A 27,831-nucleotide genomic window follows, 5' to 3' on the forward strand; every position below is an offset into this window, starting at 1 on the left:
TTGGATTCTGGATCCAGCCTTGGGTTGGGGTTTGGATCCTGGATCCAGCCTTGGGTTGGGGTTTGGATCCTGGATCCAACCCTGGATTTGGGTTTGGATCCTGGATCCAGCCTTGCCTCCGTGCCCCGGAGCAGCACGAGGCCCCGCTGCCCGAGCAGCACGGCTCCTCTCCGCAGCCCAGCGCCATTTCCCGTATTTTCCCTCCGTGCCAGTGCAGAATTCCCTCCAGCTCCACTGGAAACGCGGCCGGACTCGCGGCCCAGCTCGGAACAGAAGTGCAAGAACAAGGGCAGCAAAAGAAGAAGGGAGAGGAGGCCGGGCCGGGCACGAGCACAGCTCCAAGGGACACGGCACGAGCGGCTCCGATTGCAGCAGGCATGCAACAGCGTGATTACACTCATGGATGTCTGTGCTACCTTTTGTGGTGTTCATTTCTTCTTCTGTAATTCTTATTTACTGTTATTTATTCCCCATGGTTTATTTCTCTTCTTGTTGTAGGATTTTAGTGCCCTGCAAAACCCACATCGGCTAAAGAGAACCTGTTCTAAAATGATCTCCTTCTTATCATTTATTCATCTCTATTTTATCATTTATTCCCCATCTTTTCTTTTTTTTTTGTAGAATTTTAATGCCCTGCAAAACCCACATCAACTAAAGAGAACAATTTTTTTCTGATTATTTCTTCCTTATCATTTATTCACCTTTTCTTTCTGTAGGATTTTGAAAACCACATCGACTAAAGAGACCCTTTTTGTTTTATTATTTTTCTTATCATTTACTCCCCTTTTATTTTTGTTGTTGTTGTTGTTGTAGAATTTTAGTGCCCTGCAAGAACCCCATCAACTAAAGACGTTTTTAAAAATTACTTTTCCTATCATGAATGAATACTTTTTGTCATAGAACCTTCGTGCCCTGCAAGAACCACATCAACTAAAGACGATTTTAAAAATTACTTTTCCTATCATGAATGAATTTTTGTTGTTGTAGATTCTCCGTGCCCTACAGAACCACATCAACTAAAGACGATTTTTTTAAAATTATTTTTCCTATCATGAATGAATACTTTTTGTCATAGAACCTTCGTGCCCTGCAAGAACCACATCAACTAAAGAGACTGCTATTAAAAATTATTTTTCCTATCATTAATGAATATTTGTTGTCACAGAACACTATTAAAAATTATTTCCCCTATCATTAATGAATATTTGTTGTCATAGAATCTCCGTGTCCTACAGAACCCCATCACCTAAAGGCAATTTTAAAATTAGTTTTCCCTATTATTAATGAATATTTTTTTAATAGAATCTCCGTGCCCTACAGAACCCCCCCACCTAATCACAATTTTAAATTCTTTTCCCTACCATGAATGAATTTTTGTTGTAGAATCTCTGTGCCCTACAGAACCCCATCGACTAAAGACGATTTAAAAATTATTTTTCCTATCATTAATGAATATTTTTTATCATAGAATCTCGTGCCCTACAGAACACCCCACCTAAGCACAATTTTAAATTATTTTACCTACCATGAATGAATTTTTGTCGTAGAATCTCCGTGCCCTACAGAGCCCCATCGACTAAAGATGATTTTTAAATTATTTCCCCTATAATTAATGAATATTTGTTGTCACAGAATCTCGTGCCCTACAGAACCCCACCACCTAAAGATGATTTTAGAATTATTTTCCCTACCATGAATGAATTTTTGTTGTTGTAGAATCTCCGTGCCCTACAGAACCCCATCACCTAAAGACAACTTTAAAATTATTTTCCCTACCATGAATGAATTTTTGTCGTAGAATCTCTGTGCCCTACAGAACCCCCCCACCTAAGGACAATTTTAAAATTAGTGTTCCCTATCATGAATATTTTTTGTCACAGAATCTCGTGCCCTACAGAACCCCCCCACCTAAGGACAATTTTAAAATTAGTTTTCCCTATTATTAATGAATATTTTTTTAATAGAATCTCTGTGCCCTACAGAACCCCCCCACCTAAGGACAATTTTAAAATTATTTTCCCTACCATGAATGAATTTTTGTCGTAGAATCTCTGTGCCCTACAGAGCCCCACCACCTAAAGACGGTTTTTAAATTATTTCTCCTATCATTAATGAATACTTTTTGTCACAGAATCTCGTGCCCTACAGAACCCCACCACCTAAAGATGATTTTAGAATTATTTTCCCTACCATGAATGAATTTTTGTTGTTGTAGAATCTCCGTGCCCTACAGAACCCCATCACCTAAAGACAACTTTAAAATTATTTTCCCTACCATGAATGAATTTTTGTCATAGAATCTCGTGCCCTACAGAACCCCACCACCTAAAGACAATTTTAGAATTAGTTTTCCCTATCATTAATGAATATTTTTTGCAATAGAATCTCGTGCCCTACAGAACCCCACCACCTAAAGACAATTTTAGAATTAGTTTTCCCTATCATTAATGAATATTTTTTGTCACAGAATCTCGTGCCCTACAGAGCCCCACCACCTAAAGGCAATTTTTAAATTATTTTCCCTACCACAAATGAATATTTTTTGCCATAGAATCTCGTGCCCTACAGAGCCCCACCACCTAAAGGCAATTTTTAAATTATTTCCCCTATAATTAATGAATATTTGTTGTCACAGAATCTCGTGCCCTACAGAACCCCATCGACTAAAGATGATTTTTAAATTATTTTCCCTATCATTAATGAATATTTTTTATCACAGAATCTCGTGCCCTACAGAACCCCACCACCTAAAGACAATTTTAGAATTAGTTTTCCCTATCATTAATGAATATTTTTTGCAATAGAATCTCGTGCCCTACAGAACCCCACCACCTAAAGATGATTTTTAAATTATTTTCCCTATCATTAATGAATATTTGTTGTCACAGAATCTCGTGCCCTACAGAACCCCACCGACTAAAGGCAATTTTTAAATGATTTCCCCTATCATTAATGAATATTTGTTATCACGGGATCTCGTGCCCTACAGACCCCCCCACCCCAGCACAACGTTAACCCTTTCCCCCCCGCGCACTGCTGTTAGTGTCGCGGCCCCTCCGCGCCCAGAGCCCGTTCCCCACGGCTCCCCCGCGGCCGCTGCGCGTCCCGCAGCCCCCCGGGAGCCCGCAGCCCCCCGGGGGGCTCTGCCGCCCTCAGTACTCGCTGAGGCTGTGCCAGCGCGCCAGGGCGCGGCCGGGCCCGTGGCACAGCTGCTGCCAGTGCTCGCTGCCCGCGGCGCTGGCGCTGTGCCTGCCCAGCACCAGCCGGCCCACGGGCTCGTTCTTGGTGCTGCGCTCCAGGTTGATGAGCAGGAACTCCACGCTGAGCTCGGGCAGCAGCTCGGCCGGGATGTCGTAGCTGAAGGACTCGTTGAACACGGGGTTCAGCGTGCATTTCTTCACGTGAGTCTTCTTCTTGGCGATGCGCTTGCGGCCGTAGTAAACGTTCACCTTCACGTAGGGGTCTGCGGGGAGACACGGCCCAGTGACACGGCCCGGGGCACGGGGGGTGGGGGGAAATGGGGGGAACTGGGACCTTCCACCATCCCAGGGTGCTCCAAGCCCTGTCCAGGGATGCAGGGGCAGCCCCAGCTGCTCTGGGAAATCTGTTTGCATGTATTTAATCCCAAATATCCAATATTGGGGAGCTCAGGAGTCAGGAGTTAGATCCTCACCCCCAGTTCAGGTGCAAGGGGATTTTTGGGCAGTGCTCTCACAGAGCCATGGAATGGTTTGGGTTGAAATAGATTTTAAAACTCCTCCAGCCCCACGAGCAAGGACATTTTCCACCATCCCAGGGTGCTCCAAGCCCTGCCCAGCACTGCCAGGGATGCAGGGCAGCCCCAGCTGCTGTGGCACCTGTGCCAGGCCCTGCCCAGGCTGCCAGGAGGGATTGCTGCCCCAGATCCCCCTGCCTGGCACTCGCACACAGTGCCAGTCCCTGCAGCACTGGGAGCCCCAGTGGGGTCACCCCAAACCCCTCTGCTCCCCACCCTGAGCTCCCACCCTCGCCCAGGAGCCCAGCAAAGGATTTTAATTCATTTGCAACGCTTTGCTGCCAGCAGAAGGTACTGGGAAAGGACAAAGTTTAAAACAAAGCCTCCCTTTTCCCCCAGCTGCTCTTTATGCAGACTCTGCTGAGGATTACAATCAAGGCACCAGGCACTGAGGGATTTTTTTTTTTCCTTTTCATTCCACACAAGTTTTGAAGCCCCTTATTTTTTTTTTCCCAGCTGAAATGGGCTGTAAAATGTGCATAACACAAAGATCATATAAATAAAGTGTTAGTCACAAGAATCTGCAGAGCACCAGGCACTGAGGGATTTTTTTTTCTTTTCATTCCACACAAGTTTTGAAGGCCCTTTTTTTTTTTTTTTTTTTTTTTTTTTTTTTTCCCAGCTGAAATGGGCTGTAAAATGTGCATAACACAAAGATCATATAAATAAAGTGTTAGTCACAAGAATCTGCAGGTAGAACATCACTGCAGATTTTATCCTGTGCTTGGAGACTACACAAGCACAGTTTTTTCTTTTTTCTGTCCTTGAAGAGTGAAATGTAAGGCCTACAATAACTCAGCCTGTTGTGCACTGCCTCTGAGTCCCTGCAAAACCAGGACTAGGTTTGCTCTCAGTTACAGAACCTGAATTTGATCCCAACCATTTCCCCACAATCCTGAAGGAGAATTTGCCAAGGGGATTGAGGAGTGGGAAAACCACTGGAACAGCAAAGGCAGAACAGCTGCTCTCCTCTCTTCAAACAGCACAGCAAGAACAAAAACACCCAAAACCAGAACTTTTGGCAGCAGAACTTGACCCCCCTCAGCTGTCCCCTCCTGGCAGGGGTTGTGCAGAGCCAGAAATTCCCCTGAGACTCCTTTTCTCCTTTCCCAGCTCCCACAGAAATTCTCCATCCCTTTTCCAGCTCCCTCAGGAATCCTCCAGGCCCTTCAGGAATTCTGAGGGGTTTAGGAGCTCAAATTCCACTGATTTTTTGTGGATCTTCACCAAGTGAGCCCCTCAGGCTCTTCAGGAGTGTCCTGAAGGTCTCACCAAGGCTGCCTTGGGGGACCTGAGGGGTTTAGGAGCTCCATCACAGCTGAGTGATGGAGCACTCAGAGCAACCCAAAACCCTTAAGAAGAATTTGAGGAAAATATATATATACACAGCCAAAATCTCCAGCTAAAACAAAGGAAAAGAGAATTTGGGGGATTTGTGCTTTTCAAAGGTGGAGAAAATAGCTTCTACCTGAGAGGCCAGTGATGTCCATCTTTGGCAAGTGCCTGGCCTTCAGCACCACCACAGTCATCCTCTGTGCCACGGGCTGGTAGGACAGGGACACCTGCAGCTCCCCTCTGCTGATGCACTTCTGCCAGAGAAACACACACAGCTCCTGAGCAAGGCTGCTCTTCCACACAGGGAGGTCCCCAGAGCTTCCTCCCCTCGTGTGAAATGCTTGAAAAGTTGGGAAATGAGCCCCAGGTGTCTCAGCTGCAGAAGGGGAAGTGTTCATCCCACAGCTGGGGCATCCCCAAGCAAGGAAATCTGCATTTCTAGGAGGGGAAAACTTGGTGGGAGCTTCTGAGAGAGGAGAGGCCAAGGCTGCCTTGGGGGATCTCAGGGCTTTAGGAGCGTAAATTCCACGGATTTTTTGGTGGATCTTCACAAAGAGCCCCTCAGGCTCTCCAGGAGACTGCTGGAAGTCTCACCAGGGCTCCCTTTGGGGTTCTGAGGGAGTTAGGAGCTCAAATTCCACTGATTTTGGGGGATCTGTTACCAAAGGGCTCCGAGGGGTTTGGGAGCTCAAATTCCTTTGTGGATCTTCAGCAGCTGAGCCTCTCTTCAGGAGTGTCCTGAAGGTCTCACCAAGGCTGCCGTGGGGGCTCTGAGGGGTTTAGGAGCTCAAATTCCACGGATTTTTTGTGGTTTCATGGCTGAGGATCTGCATTATTCCTGCTTGTAAAACATGGAGGCTCCTGGATCAAAAGCTCTGGGGTCAAACACAGCCATATCACACCAAAAATATGCATTTGTGCAAAATCCAGAATTTATGGCTGAGGATTTGCATTATTCCTGCTGGTTAAACCAATGAGGCTTCCAGATCAAAAGCTCTGGGATCAAACACAGGCCAAGGAGTCACCCTTCTTCATCATGGAAGAAGGGTGAACACACTCACATGTTCCTTTTGAGGATCTCCCTGGTCAGCTGGACCTTCCCAGTGCTGGGACCCACCCCTGAAAGGTGGATGTATTACACCAAAAATATGAATTTGGGGAAAAAACAGAATTTATGGCTGGGCATCTGCATCATTCCTGATCTGAGGGTATCATACCAAAAATATGAATTTGGGGAAAAACCAGAATTTATGGCTGGGCATCTGCATCATTCCTGATCTGAGGCTTCCAGATCAGAATCTCTGGGGTCAAACACAGGGCAAAGAGTCACCCAACATAGAAGAGATTTACTTGTATGTTCCTTTTGAGGATCTCCCTGGTCAGCTGGACCTTCCCTGTGCTGGGATCCACCCGTGAAAGGTGGATGTATCACACCAAAAATATGAATTTGGGGAAAAACCAGAATTTATGGTTGGGCATCTGCATCATACCTGATCTGAGGCTTCCAGATCAGAATCTCTGGGGTCAAACACAGGGCAAAGAGACACCCAACATAGAAGAGATTTACTTGTATGTTCCTTTTGAGGATCTCCCTGGTCAGCTGGACCTTCCCAGTGCTGGGACCCACCCCTGAAAGGTGGATGTATCACACCAAAAATATGAATTTGGGGAAAAAACAGAATTTATGGCTGGGCATCTGCATCATTCCTGATCTGAGGCTTCCAGATCAAAATCTCTGTGGACAAACACAGGCCAAAGAGTCACCAAACACAGAAGATATTTACTTGTATGTTCCTTTTGAGGATCTCCCTGGTGAGCTGCACCTTGCCAGTGCTGGGATCCACCCGTGAAAGGCGGATGTATCACACCAAAAATATGAATTTGGGGGAAAACCAGAATTTGTGGCTGGGGATGTGCATCATTCCTGATCTGAGGCTCCCAGATCAGAATCTCTGGGGTCAAACACAGACCACAGAGTGACCCAGCGAGGCAGCAGGGTGACCGTGCTCACCTGTATGTTCCTCTTGAGGATCTCCCTGGTGAGCTGCACCTTGCCAGTGCTGGGATCCACCCCTGCAAGGGGCACCATCACCTCCCCAATGACATCATCCCGGGAGAAGCGGTCGAAGCTGAGCACCAGGAAGTGCAGCACCAGGTCCTGCAGCTGGCTGTAGGGGATGCCGTAGAAGGTGAAGGTCTCGTCAAAAACGGGCTCCAGGGTCTTGCGCAGCACGCGGGTCTTCACGCGGTGCCTCTTGTCGGGCAGAATTGTCATCTTGATGTAGGGGTCAGAGCTCTGGGTGTGCTCATCCATCACTGGCAGCCCGTGGGCCTCCTGGATGGTGACCACCAGGGCCTTTTTGGGGAAGTTGTAGTCCACCGAGAAGGTCAGGTCTCCCAGCGTGACGTCGTCACCGGGGGAAGAGGGAGAGGAGGTTTTACTCCCTCCCGGAGTGAGGCTTTGATCCGGGCTGAGTTCATCTCCGTAATCGACTTTGATGGGGAGCTGGTCGACCTGGGGGGGTCCACCTGGAGCTTTGTTGGGGTCCCCCAGGCCAGCCTCAGCAGCATCCAGCAGCAGGTTGCCCCTGCTGCCCCCCTCCTTGGCCGTGCCGCTCTTGTCTCTCCGGATGCGGTTGATTTTCTTCTTGTTGCTCAAGGTCTCCGGGTAGATGCTGATGCCTTTCAGCATGTGAATGAATTTGTAGGGGGGGGTTTTGTGCTTCTTTTCTGCTTGCTGGTGACAGCATGTCCACACAAAGACTGTGACTGAGACAGAAACCACCAGCACAGTGGCTCCAATGAGTCCTGCCACCACGGGGGACACATCTGTGGGAAGACAAGGCAGTGAGGAGCAGCCTTGCAGATCTGCACACTCCTGCTTTTAATTCTGGGATCTGCCTGTCACAGCTTCCCCAAAATTCGTGTCTCACACTCCTAAGGCATGCCTGACCTGTTTTCCATGAGCTAAGTAAGGATCTCTGTCCTGCCACCATGAGGGACACATCTGCGGGAAGACACAGCACAGCTGGCTGCAGCTCCACACACTCCTGCTTTTAATTCTGGGATCTGCCTGTCACAGCTTCCCCAAAATTCGTGTCTCACACTCCTAAGGCATGCCTGACCTGTTTTCCATGAGCTAAGTAAGGATCTCTGTCCTGCCACCATGAGGGACACATCTGCGGGAAGACACAGCACAGCTGGCTGCAGCTCCACACGCTGCTGTCACAGTTTTAATTCTGGGATCTGCCTGTCACAGCTTCCCCAAAATTCGTGTCTCACACTCCTAAGGCATGCCTGACCTGTTCCATGAGCTATCTGTGTCCTGCCACCATGAGGGACACATCTGTGGAAGGCAGTGAGGAGCAGCCTTGCAGACCTACACACTCCTGCTTTTAATTCTGGGATCTGCCTGTCACAGCCTCCCCAGACATCACTGCTATCTCTAAATTTACTTTTCACACTCCTAAGGCATGCCTGACCTGTTTTCCATGACCTAAGTAAGGATCTGTGTCCTGCCACCACGAGGGACACATCTGTGGGAAGACAAGGCAGCACAGCTGGCTGCAGCTCCACACGCTGCTGTCACAGTTTTAATTCTGGGATCTGCCTGTCACAGCCTCCCCAAAATTTATTTCTCACACTCCTGAGGCATGCCTGACCTGTTCCATGATCTCTGTCCTGCCACCACGAGGGACACATCTGTGGAAGGCAGTGAGGAGCAGCACACCTGGCTGCAGATCCACACACTGCTGTCACACTCCTAATTCTGGGATCTGCCTGTCACAGCCTCCCCAGACATCACTCCCATCTCTAAATTTATTCTCACACTCCTGAGGCATGCCTGACCTGTTCCCTGAGCTAAGGAGCTCAAACTGTTGATTGCCTTATCTTGCCAAACCCAGCTCCTGCATCACCAGCATCTCCATAGGAACGCTGCCTCTTGATCTGCAGGAAGCATTTTCTTTTATTTTTTTAATGCCCTGTTCAGGAACGTTACACAATTCTGTTTCCACAACAGGGAGGGAGTAATAAATACGGCCATAGTGCTGGATTTGAGATATCCTTCATTAACCATTTTTAAAATATCCCTTTGCCCTGAAATGGTTGTTTTGCCCTTGGCCTTTGTGGATGAAATCTCCCGTGAAAATCCAAACCAAGAGACAGAAAATCCTGGCCTTGGATTTAGGGATTATCTGATATTTGCTAGATTTTATGCCAACTGTGTTAATCAGCAATGGCAAGGCAGAATAATAATTAAAAAAATTTAAAAAAACCCCTAAAAACTGTTCATTTTGATTTGCTCATTTGCTGATGGATGACTTTGGAGAAGTTTGACCAAGGCAAAAACAACTGGGGCTGTTCAGTCTGAAAAGGGGAGGAACAGGAGGAGATTTTTTGCTCTCTTCAGTTTTGTGGTGGGAGGTTTTAGGAAGGTTTAAATTTCATGTAAATTATTTTTGTATTCCTGGTTTTAAAGCCACTTTATTTTATTTTTTGGAAGCCAGCAAACAAACAAATAAAAAACCAAAAAGCCCTCTAACCCTATGTTTATTTCTTCCACAAATTGTCCAAATCACTCCCTTACCAAAACCCTTGGCATGACAATCGTGGCAGCACCCAAATGAGACAGCTGATTTTAAAAAATGTGAACTTGGCTCGTTTTCCTCTTCATTCTGTACCACAGTCAGGAGGAAATAATCTTCTAACCTCATCCTTGAAGCTGCAGAGAGCACCATGAGTTTGGATTTTCTCTGTTCTTCCCACATCACCATTTACTGAGGCTAACAGGCTGTAAGCTGAGCACCTGACAGACCCAGGGAAAATTATTTTGCCTGCTCCCAAAACTGGAAAAAACATTTTTAGCTAGACAGAAACCCTTCTGAGCTGCAGCTGGAATCTCTGGCTGAGTCCACAGAGAAACCTGGCCCAGGTCTCACTGCAGAGCCTGGGACTGAGTTAAATAAAGCAAGAAAAATTCATAATATTGACAAAACACCGCCCCAAAAACCCAACTTCAGTCTGTTATTTAATGTTCCCTCTTTGATATGAGGCAAATGATCTTTATTGGAGACAACTCAGCTTAGAAGAATTTGGTGGATGTGTAAAAAAAATGCTGACACCCCATTCTTATTCTTATTCTTGTTCTTATTCTTATTCTTTTATTCTCATTCTTGGTGTGTGTTTTGTTCCTATTGTGTCCTCACAGGATCAACTCTTGCACCTTCATTTCTTGCACCTCTGATGGAACAATTACAGAAGCAGCACCCAGAAAGCACCAAATACATCTTTTCTCTCCATAAATCTAAAAATTATTTCAACTCTGAATATTATTTCAACCCTGAATATCATCTCATCCAGTGCTTGTTCATGCCTCAGTTACTCACAATTCCCCTTGTCCTGGCTGAAACCAAGCCCTAATGGTTCTGAGACCCAAAACCACCCCAAACCTCACTGGTTCTGGGTGCCAAAGCCATCCCAAACCCCAGCAGTTCTGAGCCCCAAAACCATCCCAAACCTCACCGGTTTTGGGCCCTAAAATCATCCCAAACCCAGCAGTTCTGAGCCTTAAAACCATCCCAAACCTCACCGGTTTTGGGCCCTAAAATCATCCCAAACCCAGCGGTTCTGAGCCCCAAAACCATCCCAAACCCAGCAGTTCTGAGCCTTAAAACCATCCCAAACCTCACCGGTTTTGGGCCCTAAAATCATCCAGCAGTTCTGGGTGCCAAAGCCATCCCCAACCCCAGCAGTTCTGAGCCCCAAAACCATCCCAAACCTCAGCGGTTCTCTGCCCCAAAACCATCCCAACCCCAGCGGTTCTGGGCCCGCCGCCGCCGGGCTGGCCCCGCACGGGGCTCAGCGACTTCGCAGCTTCTCCACCGCCCCCGCGGCGCTCCCGGTAGCGGTTCCCCCTGCCCGCCCCCGAGCATCCCCCGGTGGCCCGGGCAGCCCCGCCTGGTGGCGCCGGTGCCGCAGCCGCCCCGGGCAGCGCGAACAAAGGCCGGGGCGCGGCGCGGCCCGGCACAGACATCACGTCATCGGCCCGGGCTGCACCTGCCACCGGGCCCGCTCCGCCTGCGACCGCCGGCACCGGCCCCGCCAGCGCGGCCGAGCGCTGGCACCGGCCCAGCGGCGGAGGCCGCGGCGGGAGCGGCATCGCGGGGGCGGAGGGGCCGCGGGATGCTGAGGGGCCGGGACCGGGAGATACTGAGGGGCTGGGGGATGCTGAGGGGCCGCGGGATGCTGAGGGGACGGGGCCGGGCGATGCTGAGGGGCCGAGAGACGCTGAGGGGCCGAGAGATGCTGAGGGGACGGGGCCGGGCGATGCTGAGGGGCTGGGGGATGCTGAGGGGCTGCGGGATGCTGAGGGGCTGGGGGATGCTGAGGGGCTGTGGCGTGTGGAGGCCCCGCAGCGGCGCTCCCATCCCCGAGCGGCCACAGCGGGGCCGAATTCGCCGCGCACGGCCCGGCCTCGAGGGCGGAGGGACCGGGGGATGCTGAGGGGCCGAGAGGCGCTGAGGGGCCGGGCGATGCTGAGGGACCGCGGGGTGCGGAGGGGCCGGGGCCGGGCGATGCTGAGGGACCGGGCGATGCCGAGGGGCCGCGGGGTGCGGAGGGGCCGGAGGATGCTGAGGGGCCGGGCGATGCTGAGGGACCGGGCGATGCCGAGGGGCCGCGGGGTGCGGAGGGACCGGGGGATGCTGAGGGACCGGGCGATGCTGAGGGGCCGCAGCGGCGCACAGCGCACGGCCCGGCCCCGGGGGCGCCTCTCGGCGCTCCACTGGGACGGCCGGGCCGCACTCACCGAAGCCGGGGTGGACGCTGGTGATCTCGGCCATGGCCCCGCCGAGGCCGCCCCGCGGGAGCGGGGCCCGGAGCGGAGGATGCTGGCGGCCGGGATGCAGGAGCTGCCGGCTGCTCCCGCTGCGGCGCCCGCCCCGCCCGGCCCCGCCCCGCCCGCGGCCCCGCCCGGCGGTGACTCGGCAACTGCCGGGGCTCCGGAGCCGCGGGGCGTGTGCCCGGCTGCGTGCGAGCCCCGCTCCCACCGGGAGACAACGGCAGCAGCGGGCGGAGCGCTGTGCTGCAGCACGGCAGCGGGGGCTGGCGGCGGGCAGCGCGGTGTGGGAGCGTGTCTCTGTGTGTGTGACGGGCCGCGGCGGCGGCGCCCAGCGAAGATGGCGGTGACCGCGCTCGGTGGCCCCCCCCACCCCGGCCCCGCCTCACCGGGACCCCCTCAGGGACCGGCCCCGGTCGCGCATGCGCGGGGCGAGAGCGGGGCGCTTCCGCTTCCTGGACGGCGGGCGGCCCTCAGCGGCACCGGCGGCACCGGGCGGCCCGAGCGGGCCCGGAGCGGCACCGGAGCGGCCCTGGAGCCGCCATGGCGCTGGCGCTGAAGATGCTGCCCTGCAAGAAGCGCAGAGCGGCGGCGGCGGGGCCGCCCAGCCCGCGGGAGCGCGGGGAGGACGCGGAGCTGCCCGATGGAGGCGGCTCCGCCAGGCCCGCGGGGAGAGGGCCCGGGGAGGCCTCGCCGAAGAGCGGGAGGAAAACCCCCGGCAGAGCGGCCCCGAGCCCCGGGCAGGAGCCGCCCGCGGGGCCCGGCAGCCCGGCGGCGGCGGAAGGTACCGGGAGGGGCGGGTTTGTGTTTGTTTTGGTTTGGTTTTTATTTTTTCTCCCTCAGGAAGTGTTACAGATTAAAGTGAAAATGAGGTTTTCCCGCTGTTTTCTCATGCCGGGCAGTGTCCAGGTGGAAGGTGTCCCTGCCGTGGCAGGGCTGGGATGGGATTTGTGTTCCCTCCCCACACGAACCGTTCTGGGATTGTGTGGGAAAGGCTCCGTGGGTGTTTCTTAGCCCCCGTGAGGCCGGGGGTGCGGGGACTGGAGCATCTCTGTCACAGGGACAGGCTGGGGGAGCTGGGGCTGCTCAGCTGAGGGGGGCCCGGCTGAGAGGGACCACCCCTGGGGGAACCTGGGGGGCTCTGAGTGTCCCTGAGTGTCCCTGGCTGTTCCTGTGTCCCTCTGTCTGTCCCCATCTGTCCCCAGTGTGTCCCTGTGTCTGTCCCACTGTGCCCCAGCTCTGCCCAGAGCCACGGGCAGGGCCTGAGCCCAGGAGCTGCCCCTGCCCAGGAGGCAGAGCTGCTGCCCTGGGCAGTGCCAGCCCTGAGCAGCCTGGCTGTGCCCTGCCTGGGCAGCCAGAGCCACCTGGCTGTGCCCTGCCTGGCTGTGCCCTGCCTGGGCAGGGTGGTACAGGTGCCCCTCTGTGATTCCCCGTGGGAATCACCTCTGCCCCTCGTGCTGCTGTGCTGAGCTCCCTGATGTGACTGAAAGCTGAGCCTGTGGCAGGGAAGGAGGTGGAGTGGGGCAGTTCCCAGCTGTTTCCTTGGCTGTGGCTTTGCCCAGAGCAGGAGGGGAAAGGTTTGGAGGGTTTGCAGCCACCCCTGCAGCCATGTGGGCTCATTAGCCCGGGGTGACCATGGAAATTCATCCCAGGGCTGCTGCTCCAGCTGGGAATGAGCCCTGGCTGTGCCTGCCCCTCCTGTGGCAGGAGCACTTGGACAGCAGGGACTGCAAACACGTTTTGGAGACATCTCCAGGTTCTGGCAGTTGGCTGATGTGACAGGGCTGGGTTTGAGCGTGGCTGTGCCCAGCTGATAGTGAGAGAGCAAAGAGCTGGAGTGGGATCTCTGTGCCTGGGGCTGTTCCCTGCAGGATGGGGCTGCTGCTGCCCTGTGCTGATGCTGGTTTGATGTGTTTGAATGGGAAATGAATGGGAAATGAATAAAAAATTAATTTAAGGGGGCTGTTTCCAGCAGGATGGAGCTGCATCACACCTATGGGTGATGTTGGTTTGATGTGTTTGAATGGGAAATGAATGAAAAATTAATTTAAGGGGGCTGTTTCCAGCAGGATGGAGCTGCATCACACCTATGGGTGATGTTGGTTTGATATGTTTGAATGACAAATTCAGTGGGAAATAAATAAATTAATTTAGGGGGGCTGTTTCTAGCAGGATGGGGCTGCTGCTGCCCTGTGCTGATGTTGGTTTGATGTGCTTGAATGGCAAATGCAATGGGAAATAAATAAAAAATTAATTTAGGGGGGCTGTTCCCAGCAGGATGGGGCTGCATCACACCTGTGGCTGATGTTGGTTTGATGTGTTTGAATGGCAAATTCTATGGGAAATAAATAAATTAATTTAGGGGGGCTGTTTCTAGCAGGATGGGGCTGCTGCTGCCCTGTGCTGATGTTGGTTTGATGTGCTTGAATGGCAAGTGCAATGGGAAATTAATAAAAAATTAATTTAAGGGGGCTGTTTCCAGCAGGATGGAGCTGCATCACACCTATGGCTGATGTTGGTTTGATGTGTTTGAATGGCAAATGCAATGGAAAATAAATAAAAAATTAATTTAGGGGGGCTGTTTCCAGCAGGATGGGGCTGCTGCTGCCCTGTGCTGATGCTAGTTTGATGTGCTTGATTGGGAAATACAGTAGGAAATAAATAAATTAATATAGGGGGGCTGTTTCCAGTAGGATGGGGCTGCTGCTGCCCTGTGCAGCTGCATCACACCTATGGCTGATGTTGCTTTGATGTGTTTGAATGGCAAGGGCAATGGGAAATTAATAAAAAATTAATTTAGGGGGGCTGTTTCTAGCAGGATGGGGCTGCTGCTGCCCTGTGCTGATGCTAGTTTGATGTGCTTGATTGGGAAATACAGTAGGAAATAAATAAATTAATATAGGGGGGCTGTTTCCAGTAGGATGGGGCTGCTGCTGCCCTGTGCTGATGTTGGTTTGATGTGTTTGAGTGGTAAATTAATGGGAAATTAATACACAATTAATTTAAGGGGGCTGTTTCCAGCAGGATGGAGCTGCATCACACCTGTGGCTGATGTTGGTTTGATGTGTTTGAATGGCAAATTCAATGGGAAATTAATTTATAAGGTGGAGCACACACTTTGGTGTGTTGTCTTTGCTCTGGTGTGTCTGCCTGCAGCTGGGTGTTCTGTTTGCAGGGAAAATCCCCAAGCTGTACACAGAGGTGGAAGTGAGCTCTCAGAGGGATCTGTATCCAGGTGAAAACCCTGCTGCAGTGCCAGAGTCTCCAGGGAGAAGCTCCCTGCAGGTTTCTGCTGCCAGAAATCCCACCACCATGAAGCCACCAAAGAGCTCCAGAGCTGGTGAGTGCTCCCAGCAGAGTGATGAGGAAAATTTGGGTTTGGGGCTGGTTTGGATGAATCTGACTGATACAGCAAACTCTGGAATTGTGAAGATGGTGGGGGCTGTGTAGGTGCAGGGTTTTGTTTTTAATTTTCATCTTGTGCTCCATAATTCAGTGGAACTTGCTGGAGTTGATCTCTGCAGTTTTTGGCTACTAAAAAATCCCTGCTCTGCTTCAGAGAAAATGAAGATTCTTTTCTTTCTCAGACTCAACAAAGCAGGAAAACACTTTTTAAGTCCTGGAAACTGTTCTTGCTGTGTGGTACCTGGAGTTTACAGCATTATTAAAGGTGTAAAAAGGCTGCTGAGGCCATTTTAGAAATCATTCTGGAGGAGGTGGCAGCTGCATGACCTTGGTGTGCTCGAGTAACTCAGGCCCTGCAGAACTGGAATCCATCACTCACAAGACTTTGTAGCTCTCGTGGCTGTTTCTGTTTGGGTGCTCTTGCATCAGCTGAGGGAAGTTCTGATGTTTCTGGCAGGAATTTTGCAGGGAATCTTTGCAAGGGGAATTTTTGCAAAGGGAATCTTTGCAAGGAGGGTCCTGCAAGGGGAATCTGTGCAAGAGGAATCTTTGCAAGGAGGGTCTTTGCAAATTGGGGAATTTGCAAGGGGAATTTGTGCAAGAAGAATCTTTGCAAGGGCAATCTTTGCATGGAGAGTCTGTGCAAGGAGAACCTTTGCAAGAAAGGTCTTGCAAGAACCTTTGGAAGAAGGGTCTTGCAAGGGGATTATTTGCAAGGAGGGTCCTGCAAGGAGAATCTTGCAAGGGGAATCTTTGCAAGGAGAATCTGTACAAGGGGAATTTTTGCAAGGAGAATCTTGCAAGGGAAAATCTTGCAAGGAGTCTGTGCAAGGAGAATCTGTGCAGGGAGTCTTTGCATGGAGAGTCTGTGCAAGGAGAACCTTTGCAAGAAAGGTCTTGCAAGAACCTTTGGAAGAAGGGTCTTGCAAGGGGATTATTTGCAAGGAGGGTCCTGCAAGGAGAATCTTGCAAGGGGAATCTTTGCAAGGAGAATCTGTACAAGGGGAATTTTTGCAAGGGGAATTTTTGCAAGGAAAATCTTGCAAGGAGTCTGTGCAAGGAGAATCTGTGCAAGGAGAGTCTTGCAAGGGGAATTTTTGCAGGAATCTTGCAAGGAGAGCCTGTGCAAGGAGATTTTTTTGCAAGAAGTATCTTTGCAAGGGGAATCTTTGCAAGGAGAATCTTGCAAGGGGAGTCTTTGCAAGAAGAATCTTGCCAAAGGAATCATTGCAAGGGGAATCTGTGCAAGGAGAGTCTTGCAAGGGGAATCTTTGCAAGGAGAATCCTGCAAAGGGAGTCTTTGCACAGAAAGTCTTGCAAGGAGAATCTTTGCAAGGGGAGCCTTGCAAGGGGAGCCCTTTGCAAGAATCTTGCAAAGGGAATCTGTGCAAGGAGAGTCTTGCAAGGGGAATCTTTGCAAGGAGAATCTTGCAAGGGGAATCTTTGCAAGTTTTCTGCAGAATTCTGGTTTGTGTTTATTCCAAACTCATCCTCTCACCACGGGCCGGACGCGAAGCAGCCGAGGTTTTTAGGTTCCATTTCTGCTGATTTTCAGAGGAGCAGGACGGGGAGGACGTGGAGAGGAGGAAGAGGAGGAGGAAGGCAACCAAACGCAAGAGAGAAGGGAAAAGCCAGGAAGAAGAGGGCTCCTTGTCCTGCGACATCAAACTGGACGAGTCCCTGGACCGCACCCTGGAGGACGGAGCCAAGCAGCACAACCTGACCGTGGTCAACGTCAGGAACATCCTGCACGTGAGTGGGGCACTGGGAGGGCTGCTGGCCCTTGGGCTCCTCTGTCTTGCTCAGCAGAATCCGTGCCTGGAGTTCTGGATGCTGAGGAGTTGAGGCTTTCTGTGCTGACAGACTCTGGCTCCCAGGAGAGCACTGCATTTGAGCTGAGGCCGTGGAGAAGGCCTCTAAAATGGAGTGATGGCACCGGGGTTATGGGTGTGGAGTTTGGTTAGAAGGGTGGAATGTCACAGGGGGGAAAACTTAGGGTTTGGGGTTTTAGAGTATAGACATAAATATGAAGCAAGATGGAGGGTTTAGGGTGGAGGCTGGTTCTTCTTCTCCTTCTGGTTTCTTCTTCTTCTCCTTCTGGTTCCTTCTCCTTCTCCTCCTCCTGGTTCTTCTTCTTCTCCTTCTGGTTCCTTCTCCTTCTCCTCCTCCTGGTTCTTCTTCTTCTCCTTCTGGTTCCTTCTCCTTCTCCTTTGCAAGGAGAATCTTGCAAGGGGAACCTTTGCTGGAAGAATCTTGCAAAAGAAATCATTGCAAGGAGAATCCTGCAATGGGAATCTGTGCAAGGAGAGTCTTGCAAGGGGAATCTTTGCAAGGAGAATCTTGCAAGGGGAGTCTTTGCAAGAAGAATCTTGCCAAAGGAATCATTGCAAGGGGAATCTGTGCAAGGAGAGTCTTGCAAGGGGAATCTTTGCAAGGAGAATCCTGCAAAGGGAGTCTTTGCACAGAAAGTCTTGCAAGGAGAATCTTTGCAAGGGGAGCCTTTGCAAGAAGAATCTTGCAAAGGGAATCTGTGCAAGGAGAGTCTTGCAAGGGGAATCTTTGCAAGGAGAATCCTGCAAAGGGAGTCTTTGCACAGAAAGTCTTGCAAGGAGAATCTTTGCAAGGGGAGCCTTGCAAGGGGAGCCCTTTGCAAGAATCTTGCAAAGGGAATCTGTGCAAGGAGAGTCTTGCAAGGGGAATCTTTGCAAGGAGAATCTTGCAAGGGGAATCTTTGCAAGTTTTCTGCAGAATTCTGGTTTGTGTTTATTCCAAACTCATCCTCTCACCACGGGCCGGACGCGAAGCAGCCGAGGTTTTTAGGTTCCATTTCTGCTGATTTTCAGAGGAGCAGGACGGGGAGGACGTGGAGAGGAGGAAGAGGAGGAGGAAGGCAACCAAACGCAAGAGAGAAGGGAAAAGCCAGGAAGAAGAGGGCTCCTTGTCCTGCGACATCAAACTGGACGAGTCCCTGGACCGCACCCTGGAGGACGGAGCCAAGCAGCACAACCTGACCGTGGTCAACGTCAGGAACATCCTGCACGTGAGTGGGGCACTGGGAGGGCTGCTGGCCCTTGGGCTCCTCTGTCTTGCTCAGCAGAATCCGTGCCTGGAGTTCTGGATGCTGAGGAGTTGAGGCTTTCTGTGCTGACAGACTCTGGCTCCCAGGAGAGCACTGCATTTGAGCTGAGGCCGTGGAGAAGGCCTCTAAAATGGAGTGATGGCACCGGGGTTATGGGTGTGGAGTTTGGTTAGAAGGGTGGAATGTCACAGGGGGGAAAACTTAGGGTTTGGGGTTTTAGAATATAGACATAAATATGAAGCAAGATGGAGGGTTTAGGGTGGAGGCTGGTTCTTCTTCTGGTTTCTTCTTCTTCTCCTTCTGGTTCCTTCTCCTTCTCCTCCTCCTGGTTCTTCTTCTTCTCCTTCTGGTTCCTTCTCCTCCTTCTGGTTCCTTCTCCTCCTTCTGGTTCTTTCTTCTTCTTCTCCTTCTGGTTCCTTCTCCTCCTTCTGGTTCCTTCTCCTCCTTCTGGTTCCTTCTCCTTCTCCTTCTGGTTCCTTCTCCTCCTTCTGGTTCCTCCTTCTGGTTCTCCTTCTTCTTCCTCCCCTTTTCCTTCTCCATGGGTTTGGGTGGTATTTTTTAATTGGACAGAAAAGTCCACCCTGTGGACTTTGAGTGATCAGTTATTGGCTTAAAAGTGAAAATAATTTAGGTGTCATCCCTTAACTGGATAGTTCAGCCTTAAAAGACCTTGTAACAAGAGCTAGTTAACCATTTTGTGCCTGGTTAATGAAAGGCTGCAGAACTCACAGCTGTGAGACTGTAACACAGGTAAAAAATAATAAACACCCGAGTCTGAGCATGAAATACCATCTCCAGTGCTCAACAGAGGCAGAAAAAGGAAGCCAAAAAAACCCCCCACATCCTGATCCCTGCCAATAAACCTGTCCAGAGGGAATCCAGTGACTGAACCTGTGGGGCTGGGGGCTGCTGGTGTCCCTGCCACCCACCTGGAGCAAAGCTGTTGGGCCTCTCCTGCTTTTCCTGGGCAGCTGCAGCAGGAATAACTGAACTGAAATGATCCTCCTGGGCCACGTGAGCAGGTGTAGGCTGTGAACTCTGTTTCCTTTTTTGAACGAGCTGTTTCCTCATGGGATTCTGGTGGAATTCTAGTGGTGCTGACAGAAATGCATCACTTTGGGTTAATGTCCATCACACAACCCTCAGAGAGGAGCTGCCAGAAGAATATTTGTGCTGTCACAGCTTTGGAGTGAATCTCTAACTCTGCACCTCTCTTGAGCCTTTTCAGTTCATCCCAAAATATGATCTGGAGAGCAATAGTATTTATCAAAAATCAAAATTTTCCTTTCCCTGCAGCCAGAACTGCTCAAATCCAGGTAATCTCAGGCACTTTCCCTTTTTGTGGCAGACATCCTGGGCACTGCCATGGCTCTTCCAGGCAGATTCACCAGTGGATTCTCTGCAAGTGCCCCAAATTAATTAATTTCTGTATCATGTGCTGCTGGGGGGGGACTGGAGGTCCCTCAGAGCCACCTGCCTTCCCTGGAGCCTCATGGGGCAAGCAGAAAATGGGATTGGATTCTCTCCTGCCTTCCCCTGTTCCTCTCAAATTTTCTGGAATGCAGCAGGGAAATGTTTTAAAGACTGGATATCATTCCAGACTTCCTCCAGAGATTCACATATTCCATACTGGAAAGTGTTCCAGAGATTTACATATTCCATACTGGGTATCATTCCAGACTTTCTCCAGGGGTTCACATATTCCTTACTGGATATTATTCCAGACATTCACATATTCCATACTGGAAAGTATTCCACACTTTCTCCATAGATTCACACATTCCACACTGGATATCATTCCAGACTTCCTCCAGAGATTCACATATTCCATACTGGAAAGTGTTCCAGAGATTTACATATTCCATACTGGGTATCATTCCATATTTTCTCCATAGATTCACACATTCCACACTGCATATCATTCCAGACTTCCTCCAAAGATTCACATATTCCATACTGGAAATTATTCCAGACTTTCTCCATAGATTCACATAATTCATACTGGATATTATTCCAGACTTCCTCCAGAGATTCACACATTCCACACTGGGAAGCATCCAGACTTTCTCCAGAGATTTGGGAGCCTGTGAGTGCTGAAAGATTGGAGTGTAATCAAGATTGAGTTTTTCTCTTGCAGCTCCACAGCAGCATTCCTCCTGTGCCTGGGATCAGCACATTTGGCTGGTTACTGATACCAGGGAAACTGGTCTGGGCTTTTGTTTTGGTTATTTTCTTTCTCCCTGCTGGGTACCATTCACAGAGAATGTGGTGCAAATGTTTGAATCACTGCTGTGATTTAGATTTTAAATTACTTAATTTATTTACATTAAAAATTTAATTAATGCATTTATTTTAAAATGAATTAATTTAAATTTTACTGTCTGATCTCTGAACAATCATTTTGCTGCAGTGTAATTACAAAGCCTGTTGTACACTGAGTGTTTCCCCATTGTATTTCCAGGTAGTTTATTCCAACATTTGTTGTTTTGTCTGTTTCTCTTTGCTAAACATCCTGGTTTTGTGTGTTCCTTTAGGAGGTGATCACAAATGAACACGTGGTGGCCATGGTGAAAGCAGCCATCAGTGAGACAGAAGATATTCCTTTGTTTGTAAGTCAAAATCTTGCTCAAGTTTGTTTTATTTTTGTTGTTCCAAATGCCTTCCTGGGCCATAATGGGAATGTGGGGAGAAGAGGTAGAACAAAAAAGGAATTTATAAAATTTATAAAAACTTTAGAGTAATTAGGTTTCATTATCAGATTTGCCACCTGGATGAAGTGAGTAGTAAATTATAAAACAGAAATGGGAGGAGTTGTTGTTGAGGTCACACTGGTGATGTCTGAAAGGTAATTAATTTAAAGGCAGTGAATATAAAGGTAATGAATTTTAAAGAAGAGAAAAGCTTCATAGTAAGCTAAACTTTACTCATGGTACTTTAGTAACAGTGAAGAGCTGCTGGGGAAAAGCCTGTCCCTAAGCAAAGGACTGAATTTATTGCTATTGTTTTGTTTTCAACTCTCAGGAGCCCAAAATGACTCGTTCCAAGCTGAAGGAGGTGGTGGAGAAAGGAGGGGTGAGTAAATCTGCTCTGAGTGCCAGGGCCAGCACCCAGGGCAGGGCTGGAGCTGTGCAGGGAGCTTTGGGCTGGGTCTGGGTAAGGTTCTTCACCAGAGGGGCCCAGGGAGGTTTGGGCTGGGTGCAGGGAAGGTTCTTCACCCCGAGGAGCCCAGGGAGCTTTGGGCTGGGTCTGGGGAAGGTTCTTCCCCAGGGGAGCTCAGGGAGCTTTGGGCTGGGTGCAGGGAAGGTTCTTCACCCAGGGGAGCCCAGGGAGGTTTGGGCTGGGTCTGGGGAAGGTTCTTCACCCAGGGGAGCCCAGGGAATGTCCCAGAGTCCCCAGAAAGTTTGGACAGTGCTCCAGGGATGCCCAGGGTGAGGCTGTGTGCATGGACTCATGATCCTTGTCCCTTCCAGCTCAGCCTGTCCTGGTGTTCTGTCAGTGACCCTCTAAGAGAAGCATAAATGTGCTTTGAGTCTTGAAATGTGGAGAAGGAGTTGAGAAGTGACAAAGGATTGATTTGAGCTGAGCAGCACAGAGGCAGCTCAGGCTTGGCAGGGACAGTGAACTCCCAGTGTCCAACGCCCCAGATTCATTTCCTGGAGACCCCACGGGAGATTTGGGGGTTTTATTTGAGCTCACTGACCCAGCCCAAGGGTTTTTGGGTGTTTTTGCTGTCCCCAGGTGATTCCAACATGGAATATTTCTCCAATTAAGAAGGCAAACGAGGTGAAGGTGAGTGAATTCTTGCTGGGAAAGGGGAGATCAGCCTGGAGCTTCCTGCTGAGGCTGAGATCTTTGGGAGGGCTGGAGCAGATTTGTGTGCTAAAACCATCTCTGAGCTGGTGTCTGCTCGTGCAGCTTCCATCATGTAACAAATGGAAATAAATGTAATGCTGAATATAAATACTAAATTATTTCTGGCTCTTCTTGCACCTTCTCAAACAATTTTGTGGAGAGGAGGAGAATTTCTGGGGTTTTTTCTAATTTCTTTCTTTTTTTTTTCTTTTGTTTCTTTTTTTCTGTGTTTTTTTTTTTTTCCCCTGTGTTTTTTTTCCTGTGGTTTTTTTCGGTTTTTTTCTGTGTTTTTTTTTTCTGTGTTGTTTCTTTTCTGTGTTTTTTTTTCCTGTTTTTTTTTTGCCTGTTTTTTTTTCCTGTTTTTTTTCCTGTGGTTTTTTCCCCCTGTGGTTTTTTTTCTGTGTTTTTTTTTTCTGTTTTTTTTTTTGCCTGTTTTTTTTCCTGTTTTAATTTTTATTTTTTTGTGTGTGTTTTTCCAGGGTTTTTTTTTTTTTTTTTGGTTTTTTTTTTTGGTTTTTTTTTTTGGTTTTTTTTTTTGGTTTTTTTTTTTTTTTTTTTTGGTGTTTTTTCTGGGCTTTTTCTGGATTTTTTTTCCCCTTGCTTTCCTTTTCCAATCATTCAGTTATTTATTTCTTTCCTTTCTTCAGGATTTCCTTTCTGAGCTTCAGGGTGTTTCCTCCTTTTGAAACACCTGCTCTGACTGTGCTCACCCTCTTTCTCCTGTGTGCAGCCCCCTCAGTTTGTGGACATCCCCCTGGAGGAAGATGATTCCTCTGATGAAGAATACCAGCCTGATGATGAAGAGGAGGATGAGACTGCAGAAGAGGTAAATCCAGTTTGTGTCTGAGGCAGCAAAACACCATTTATTTTAACACATGGACACCTGTAAATCCTCCAGCAATCATCCTCCAGTGCTCCACTCGTTTGGCTGGAAGAGAGTCTCTGAAATGTTATTTGGAGCAGTTGCTGCTTGTGGCAGGATGGTTTTGGAGAGGGTTTTGCACCTCTTGCCCTGCAGAGCTTGCTGGAGAGCGACGTGGAGAGCACAGCTTCTTCTCCTCGTGGAGCCAAGAGGTCCAGGACCAGGCGTTCCTCTGATGAGGAGGGAGGGACCCTCTGTGAGGTAAAGCTGCAGCAAGCAGCTCTTCCTGATTTATCCATCCAAACCCCCCAAAAAAATCAATTCCTGAGGTTGGGGGACATTCCAGCTGCCAGTGCATTTGGGGTCCCACTGCCACGTTCCCTTGCAGAAGGGCTGAGTCTAAAATAAAGCTGTGGGCATGGAAACTGTGGTCAGTTCCTTAGATAATGATTATTTTTCTGGTAATTTCTGAGGAGTGCAGAGCATGGCTTCCTGTGCTTGGCTTAGGAGCAGAAATCAGTTTGGTGAAAGCATCAAGGCAGGGGGAGGTGCAGGCCAGGGATCAGCAAAGAAGAATCAGAAACCCCTGGGAAGTGACATGGCATCAAAACCAGCAATATTTTACTGATAGTTCCACGTCCTGCTCACCATCAGTTTGTTTTTGGGAGGATTCTGCCACAATAAACCTGAACACATAATTGGTGTTCAGGTTTATCAACTCTGATAATGCTGGTAATGATACTCAGATCTTCCAAGTGTCTCCAGAAAATCTTCCTATTTCTTTGTACTTCCTGAAAAGCAAAGTGATTAGGATGTGATGTAATTGTGTGAATTAGAATAAACGTATGAATGTAATTAGGAAAATTCCACATCCTTCTGGGAAGCATTTCTCCCATTTCTGACCACTCAAGAGACCAATTCTCCCATTTCTCCCCAAGCAGAAAACCAAATTCACTCTGTCCTTGGAATGACCTGTCCAGAATAAAACCTTTTAACCTTTTTCCTCAGCAGGAGAAGGTCACCCCGCCTGTTGTTAGACACATCAGTGCAGAAGTGGTTCCCATGGGACCCCCACCACCCCCCAAGCCCCCGCAGAGCAAGGACAGCACCTTCATGGAGAAGCTGCACGCCGTGGATGAGGAGCTGGCCTCCAGCCCTGTCTGCATGGACTCCTACCAGGTGCTGCTGCCTTTCCTGGGGATGGTTTTAGGGAGAGGAGGGCAATTTCTGGGTTTTTCAGGGTTTTTTTTTCTTTTTCTTTTTTTTTTTTCTTCTGGGCTTTTTTTCTCTTTTTTTCTGGGACATCCCGGGCCTTTTTTCTGGGATGTTCTGGGTTTTTTCCTGGGATGTTCTGGGTTTTTTCCCTGGGATGTTCTGGGTTTTTTCCCTGGGATGTTCTGGGTTTTTTTTTTCTGGGATGTTGTGGGTTTTTTTCCTGGGACATTCTGGGCTTTTTCTGCAACTTTCTGGACAGACGTTCTGGGTTTTTTTTCCTAGGACTTCGTGCGTTTTCTTCTGGGACTTTGTGGGTTTTTTTTCCTGGGAATTGTGGATTCTTTTTCCAGGGACTTTGTGGGGTTTTTTCTGGGTTTTTTTCTGGGGTTTGTTCTGGGTTTTTTTCTGGGACTTTGTGCATTTTCTGGGGGGACTTCGTGCATTTTTTTCCTGGCACTTTGTGGGTTTTTTTCCTTGGAATGTTCTGGGCTTTTTCCTAGGATGTTCTGAGGATTTTCCTGGGACATTCTGCAAGGACTTTCTGGGTTTGTTCCTGGGACGTTCTGGTGTTTCTTCTGGGATGTTCTGGGTTTTTTTCTGCGACATTCTGGGCTTTGCTCTGAGGCTTTTTTGGGACGTTCTGGTGGGACTTTGTGGGTTTTTTCCTGGCACTTTGTCGGGTTTTTCCTGGGATATTCTGGGGGCACATTCTGGCCTTTTTCCTGGGCTTTTTCCTGGGCTTTTTCCTGAGCTTTTCCTGGGCTTTTTCTGGGACATTCTGGGAGGACTTTCTTGGCTTATTCCTGGGATGTTCTGAGGTTTGCTCTGGTTGTTTTTCCTGGGACATTCTGGGAGGACGTTCTGGTTTTTTTCCTGGGACGTTCTGGGCTTTTTCCTGGGACCTTCTGGGCTTTTTCCTGGGAATTTCTGGGGTTTGTTCTGGGCTTTTTCCTGGGACCTTCTGGGGTTTGTTCTGGGCTTTTTCCTGGGACATTCTGGGCTTTTTCCTGGGATGCTCTGCGCTTTGTTCTGGGCTTTTTCCTGGGACATTCTGGGGTTTGTTCTGGGCTTTTTCCTGGGATGTTCTGGGGTTTGCTCTGGTTGTTTTTCCTGGGACATTCTGGGAGGACATTCTGGGCTTTTCCTGGGACTTTCTGGGCTTCTTTTTCCTGGGACTTTCTGGGCTTTTTCCTGGGATGTTCTGGGCTGTGTTCTGGGCTTTTTCCTGGGACGTTCTGGGCTTTGTTCTGGGCTTTTTCCTGGGATGTTCTGGGCTTTTTCCTGGGACATTCTGAGGTTTGTTCTGGGCTTTTTCCTGGGATGCTCTGCGCTTTGTTCTGGGCTTTTTCCTGGGACCTTCTGGGGTTTGTTCTGGGCTTTTTCCTGGGACCTTCTGAGGTTTGTTCTGGGCTTTTTCCTGGGACCTTCTGGGGTTTGTTCTGGGCTTTTTCCTGGGCCATTCTGGGCTTTTCCCGGGCCACTCTGCGAGGACTCCCTCGTTTTTCCCCGCGCCGTTCTGGTGTTTCCCCCGGTGTTCCCTCTCTGACCTTCTGCTGCCTCTTTGTCCTTTTCCCTACGCTGCCCACGCTGCTTTTTCCCCGCAGCCCCTGGAGGACAGCCTGATTGCCTTCAGGACCCGCTCCAAGAGGCCCCTGAAGGACGTGCCCCTGGGGCAGCTGGAGGCCGAGCTGCGCGCGCCTGACATCACCCCCGACATGTACGAGCCCAGCGCGGGCGACGACGAGCACTGGGCCAGGTGGCTCAGGGGGCTCATGGATGATGATGTGGACAACGAAGGTACCTGCTCTGGAAAGCCCCGCTTCCTTGGGGTTCAAATTGCCACCTCCAGCCTCTGTTTCTGTTGGGTTTTGGGGTTTTTTTTGGGGATTTTTTGATCTTCGGTTAATCGCGTCCAGGCTTTGTTTAAAAGCGTCCGGGGTTGGTGGCTCCACCACCTGCCTGGGCAGACAATTCCATATTTTATCACTCTTTCTGTTAAAAACTTTCTCCTAATATCCAACTAAAATTTTCCTTGGTTTACACAAGACCAGCACCTCCCTGGGCAGACAATTCTAGAATTTTATCATCTTTCCATTAAAAACTTTCTCCTGATATCCAGCCTAAATTTCCCTTAGTTTAAATAAGACCATCACCTCCCTGGGCAGACAATTCCATATTTTACCACTCTTTCTGTAAAAAACTTTCTCTTAATATCCAACCTAAATTTCCCTTTTTGAGTTTAAGGCTGTGTCCTCTCATTCTGTCACTTCTTGTAGAAAGAGACCAACCCCACCTGACTTCCACCCTTTCCATTAAAAACATTCTCCTAATACCCAAACTAAATTTTCCTTGGTTTAAACTAGACCACCACCTCCCTGGGCAGACAATTCCAGAATTTTCTTTCCATTAAAAACTTTCTCTTAATGTCCAGCCTAAATTTCCCTTGGTTTAAACAACACCACCACCTCCCTGGGCAGACAATTCTAGAATTTTCTTTCCATTAAAAACTTTCTCCTAATACCCAAACTAAATTTCCCTTTGCTTTAAACAAGACCAGCACCTCCCTGGGCAGATCGTTTTTTACAGAAAGGGTGATAAAATATGGAATTTTCTCCTAATATCCAACCTAAATTTCCCTTATTTTAAACCAGACCAGCACCTCCCTGGGCAGACAGTTCCAGAATTTTCTTTCCATTAAGAACTTTCTCCTGATACCCAGCCTAAATTTCCCTTTTTTAGCTTGAGGCTGTGTCCTCTCATTCTGTGTGGAGAAAGAGCCCAGCCCCACCTGACTCCAGCAATTTTCCAAGAACTTGTTGGGAGTGATGAGGTCACCCCTGAGTCTTCTGCTAAACACCCCCAGCTGCCTCAGTTGATCTTTAATTTTAATTATTATTTATTATTCATTATTAATTAATTATTAAGTTCACATTGTTCTACTGATTTCAAGGATGGATTTCTCATGATCCCCCTCAAAACCCTTGAACATAATTTCTCATGATTCTTCTGATGATTAAACAACAATTACATCTAATTACTAAGCAATCATCCCATCTAACAATTAAATAATTTATCATATTCTGGTTCCTCAGTGCAGTTTCACATGACCTGGCAAACCCAAGCCCTAACATTTCCCAGGGCCTACTCAGCCTAAATTTCTTTCTAGTTCCCCAAATTTGATTTTAGAAACATTTTATCCCTGTACTATCAGCAGGACTTGTGTTCCCAGGTTCCTTCCCACCCAAACCATTCCCTGATTGTTTGTTGAAAGCCTGAAGCTTTGTTTTTTTTATTTATACATGATATTTTTGTCTGCAACCATTCAATTTTTAATCCCCTGCATGAGTCTTGCAATCAGCTTTCCTCATTTTCCCCTTTGTTTAAACTTCAGGTGTCTCACTTGTAAATATTTGTGTAATATCCTGTAAATATGAAGCTGTTTTTTTATTTATACATTATATTTTTGTCTG

General features: G+C 49.0%; 2 protein-coding genes across 2 annotated transcripts in view; one reads left to right on the forward strand and one right to left on the reverse strand.

Annotated features, from left to right (window-relative positions):
- Positions 1–1,896: 1,896 nt before the first annotated feature.
- SYT11 (synaptotagmin 11) lies at positions 1,897–12,378 on the reverse strand. Its single transcript, XM_041397208.1, has 4 exons — positions 11,919–12,378; positions 7,122–7,939; positions 5,241–5,364; positions 1,897–3,463 (listed from the first exon to the last, which is right to left on the reverse strand). The coding sequence occupies exons 1-4, from the start codon at positions 11,950–11,952 to the stop codon at positions 3,153–3,155; spliced, it is 1,287 nt and encodes a 428-aa protein (XP_041253142.1). The 5' UTR covers positions 11,953–12,378; the 3' UTR covers positions 1,897–3,152.
- A 32-nt stretch (positions 12,379–12,410) lies between these two features.
- The window catches only part of LOC121332146 (GON-4-like protein), a 52,927-nt gene continuing 37,506 nt past the window's right edge, over positions 12,411–27,831 (forward strand). Inside the window, exons 1-10 of the mRNA XM_041397281.1 lie at positions 12,411–12,732; positions 15,124–15,288; positions 16,909–17,105; positions 20,967–21,041; positions 21,454–21,504; positions 22,171–22,221; positions 23,015–23,110; positions 23,303–23,407; positions 24,155–24,325; positions 25,966–26,158. Coding sequence (XP_041253215.1) covers positions 12,492–12,732; positions 15,124–15,288; positions 16,909–17,105; positions 20,967–21,041; positions 21,454–21,504; positions 22,171–22,221; positions 23,015–23,110; positions 23,303–23,407; positions 24,155–24,325; positions 25,966–26,158 — 1,345 coding nt within the window. The 5' untranslated portion in view covers positions 12,411–12,491. The remainder of the gene's footprint in view (positions 12,733–15,123; positions 15,289–16,908; positions 17,106–20,966; positions 21,042–21,453; positions 21,505–22,170; positions 22,222–23,014; positions 23,111–23,302; positions 23,408–24,154; positions 24,326–25,965; positions 26,159–27,831) is intronic.

This window comes from Onychostruthus taczanowskii, unplaced genomic scaffold (assembly GCF_017590055.1).
Source record: "Onychostruthus taczanowskii isolate IOZ18803 unplaced genomic scaffold, ASM1759005v1 scaffold138, whole genome shotgun sequence".
Classification (NCBI taxonomy): Eukaryota; Metazoa; Chordata; class Aves; order Passeriformes; family Passeridae; genus Onychostruthus; species Onychostruthus taczanowskii.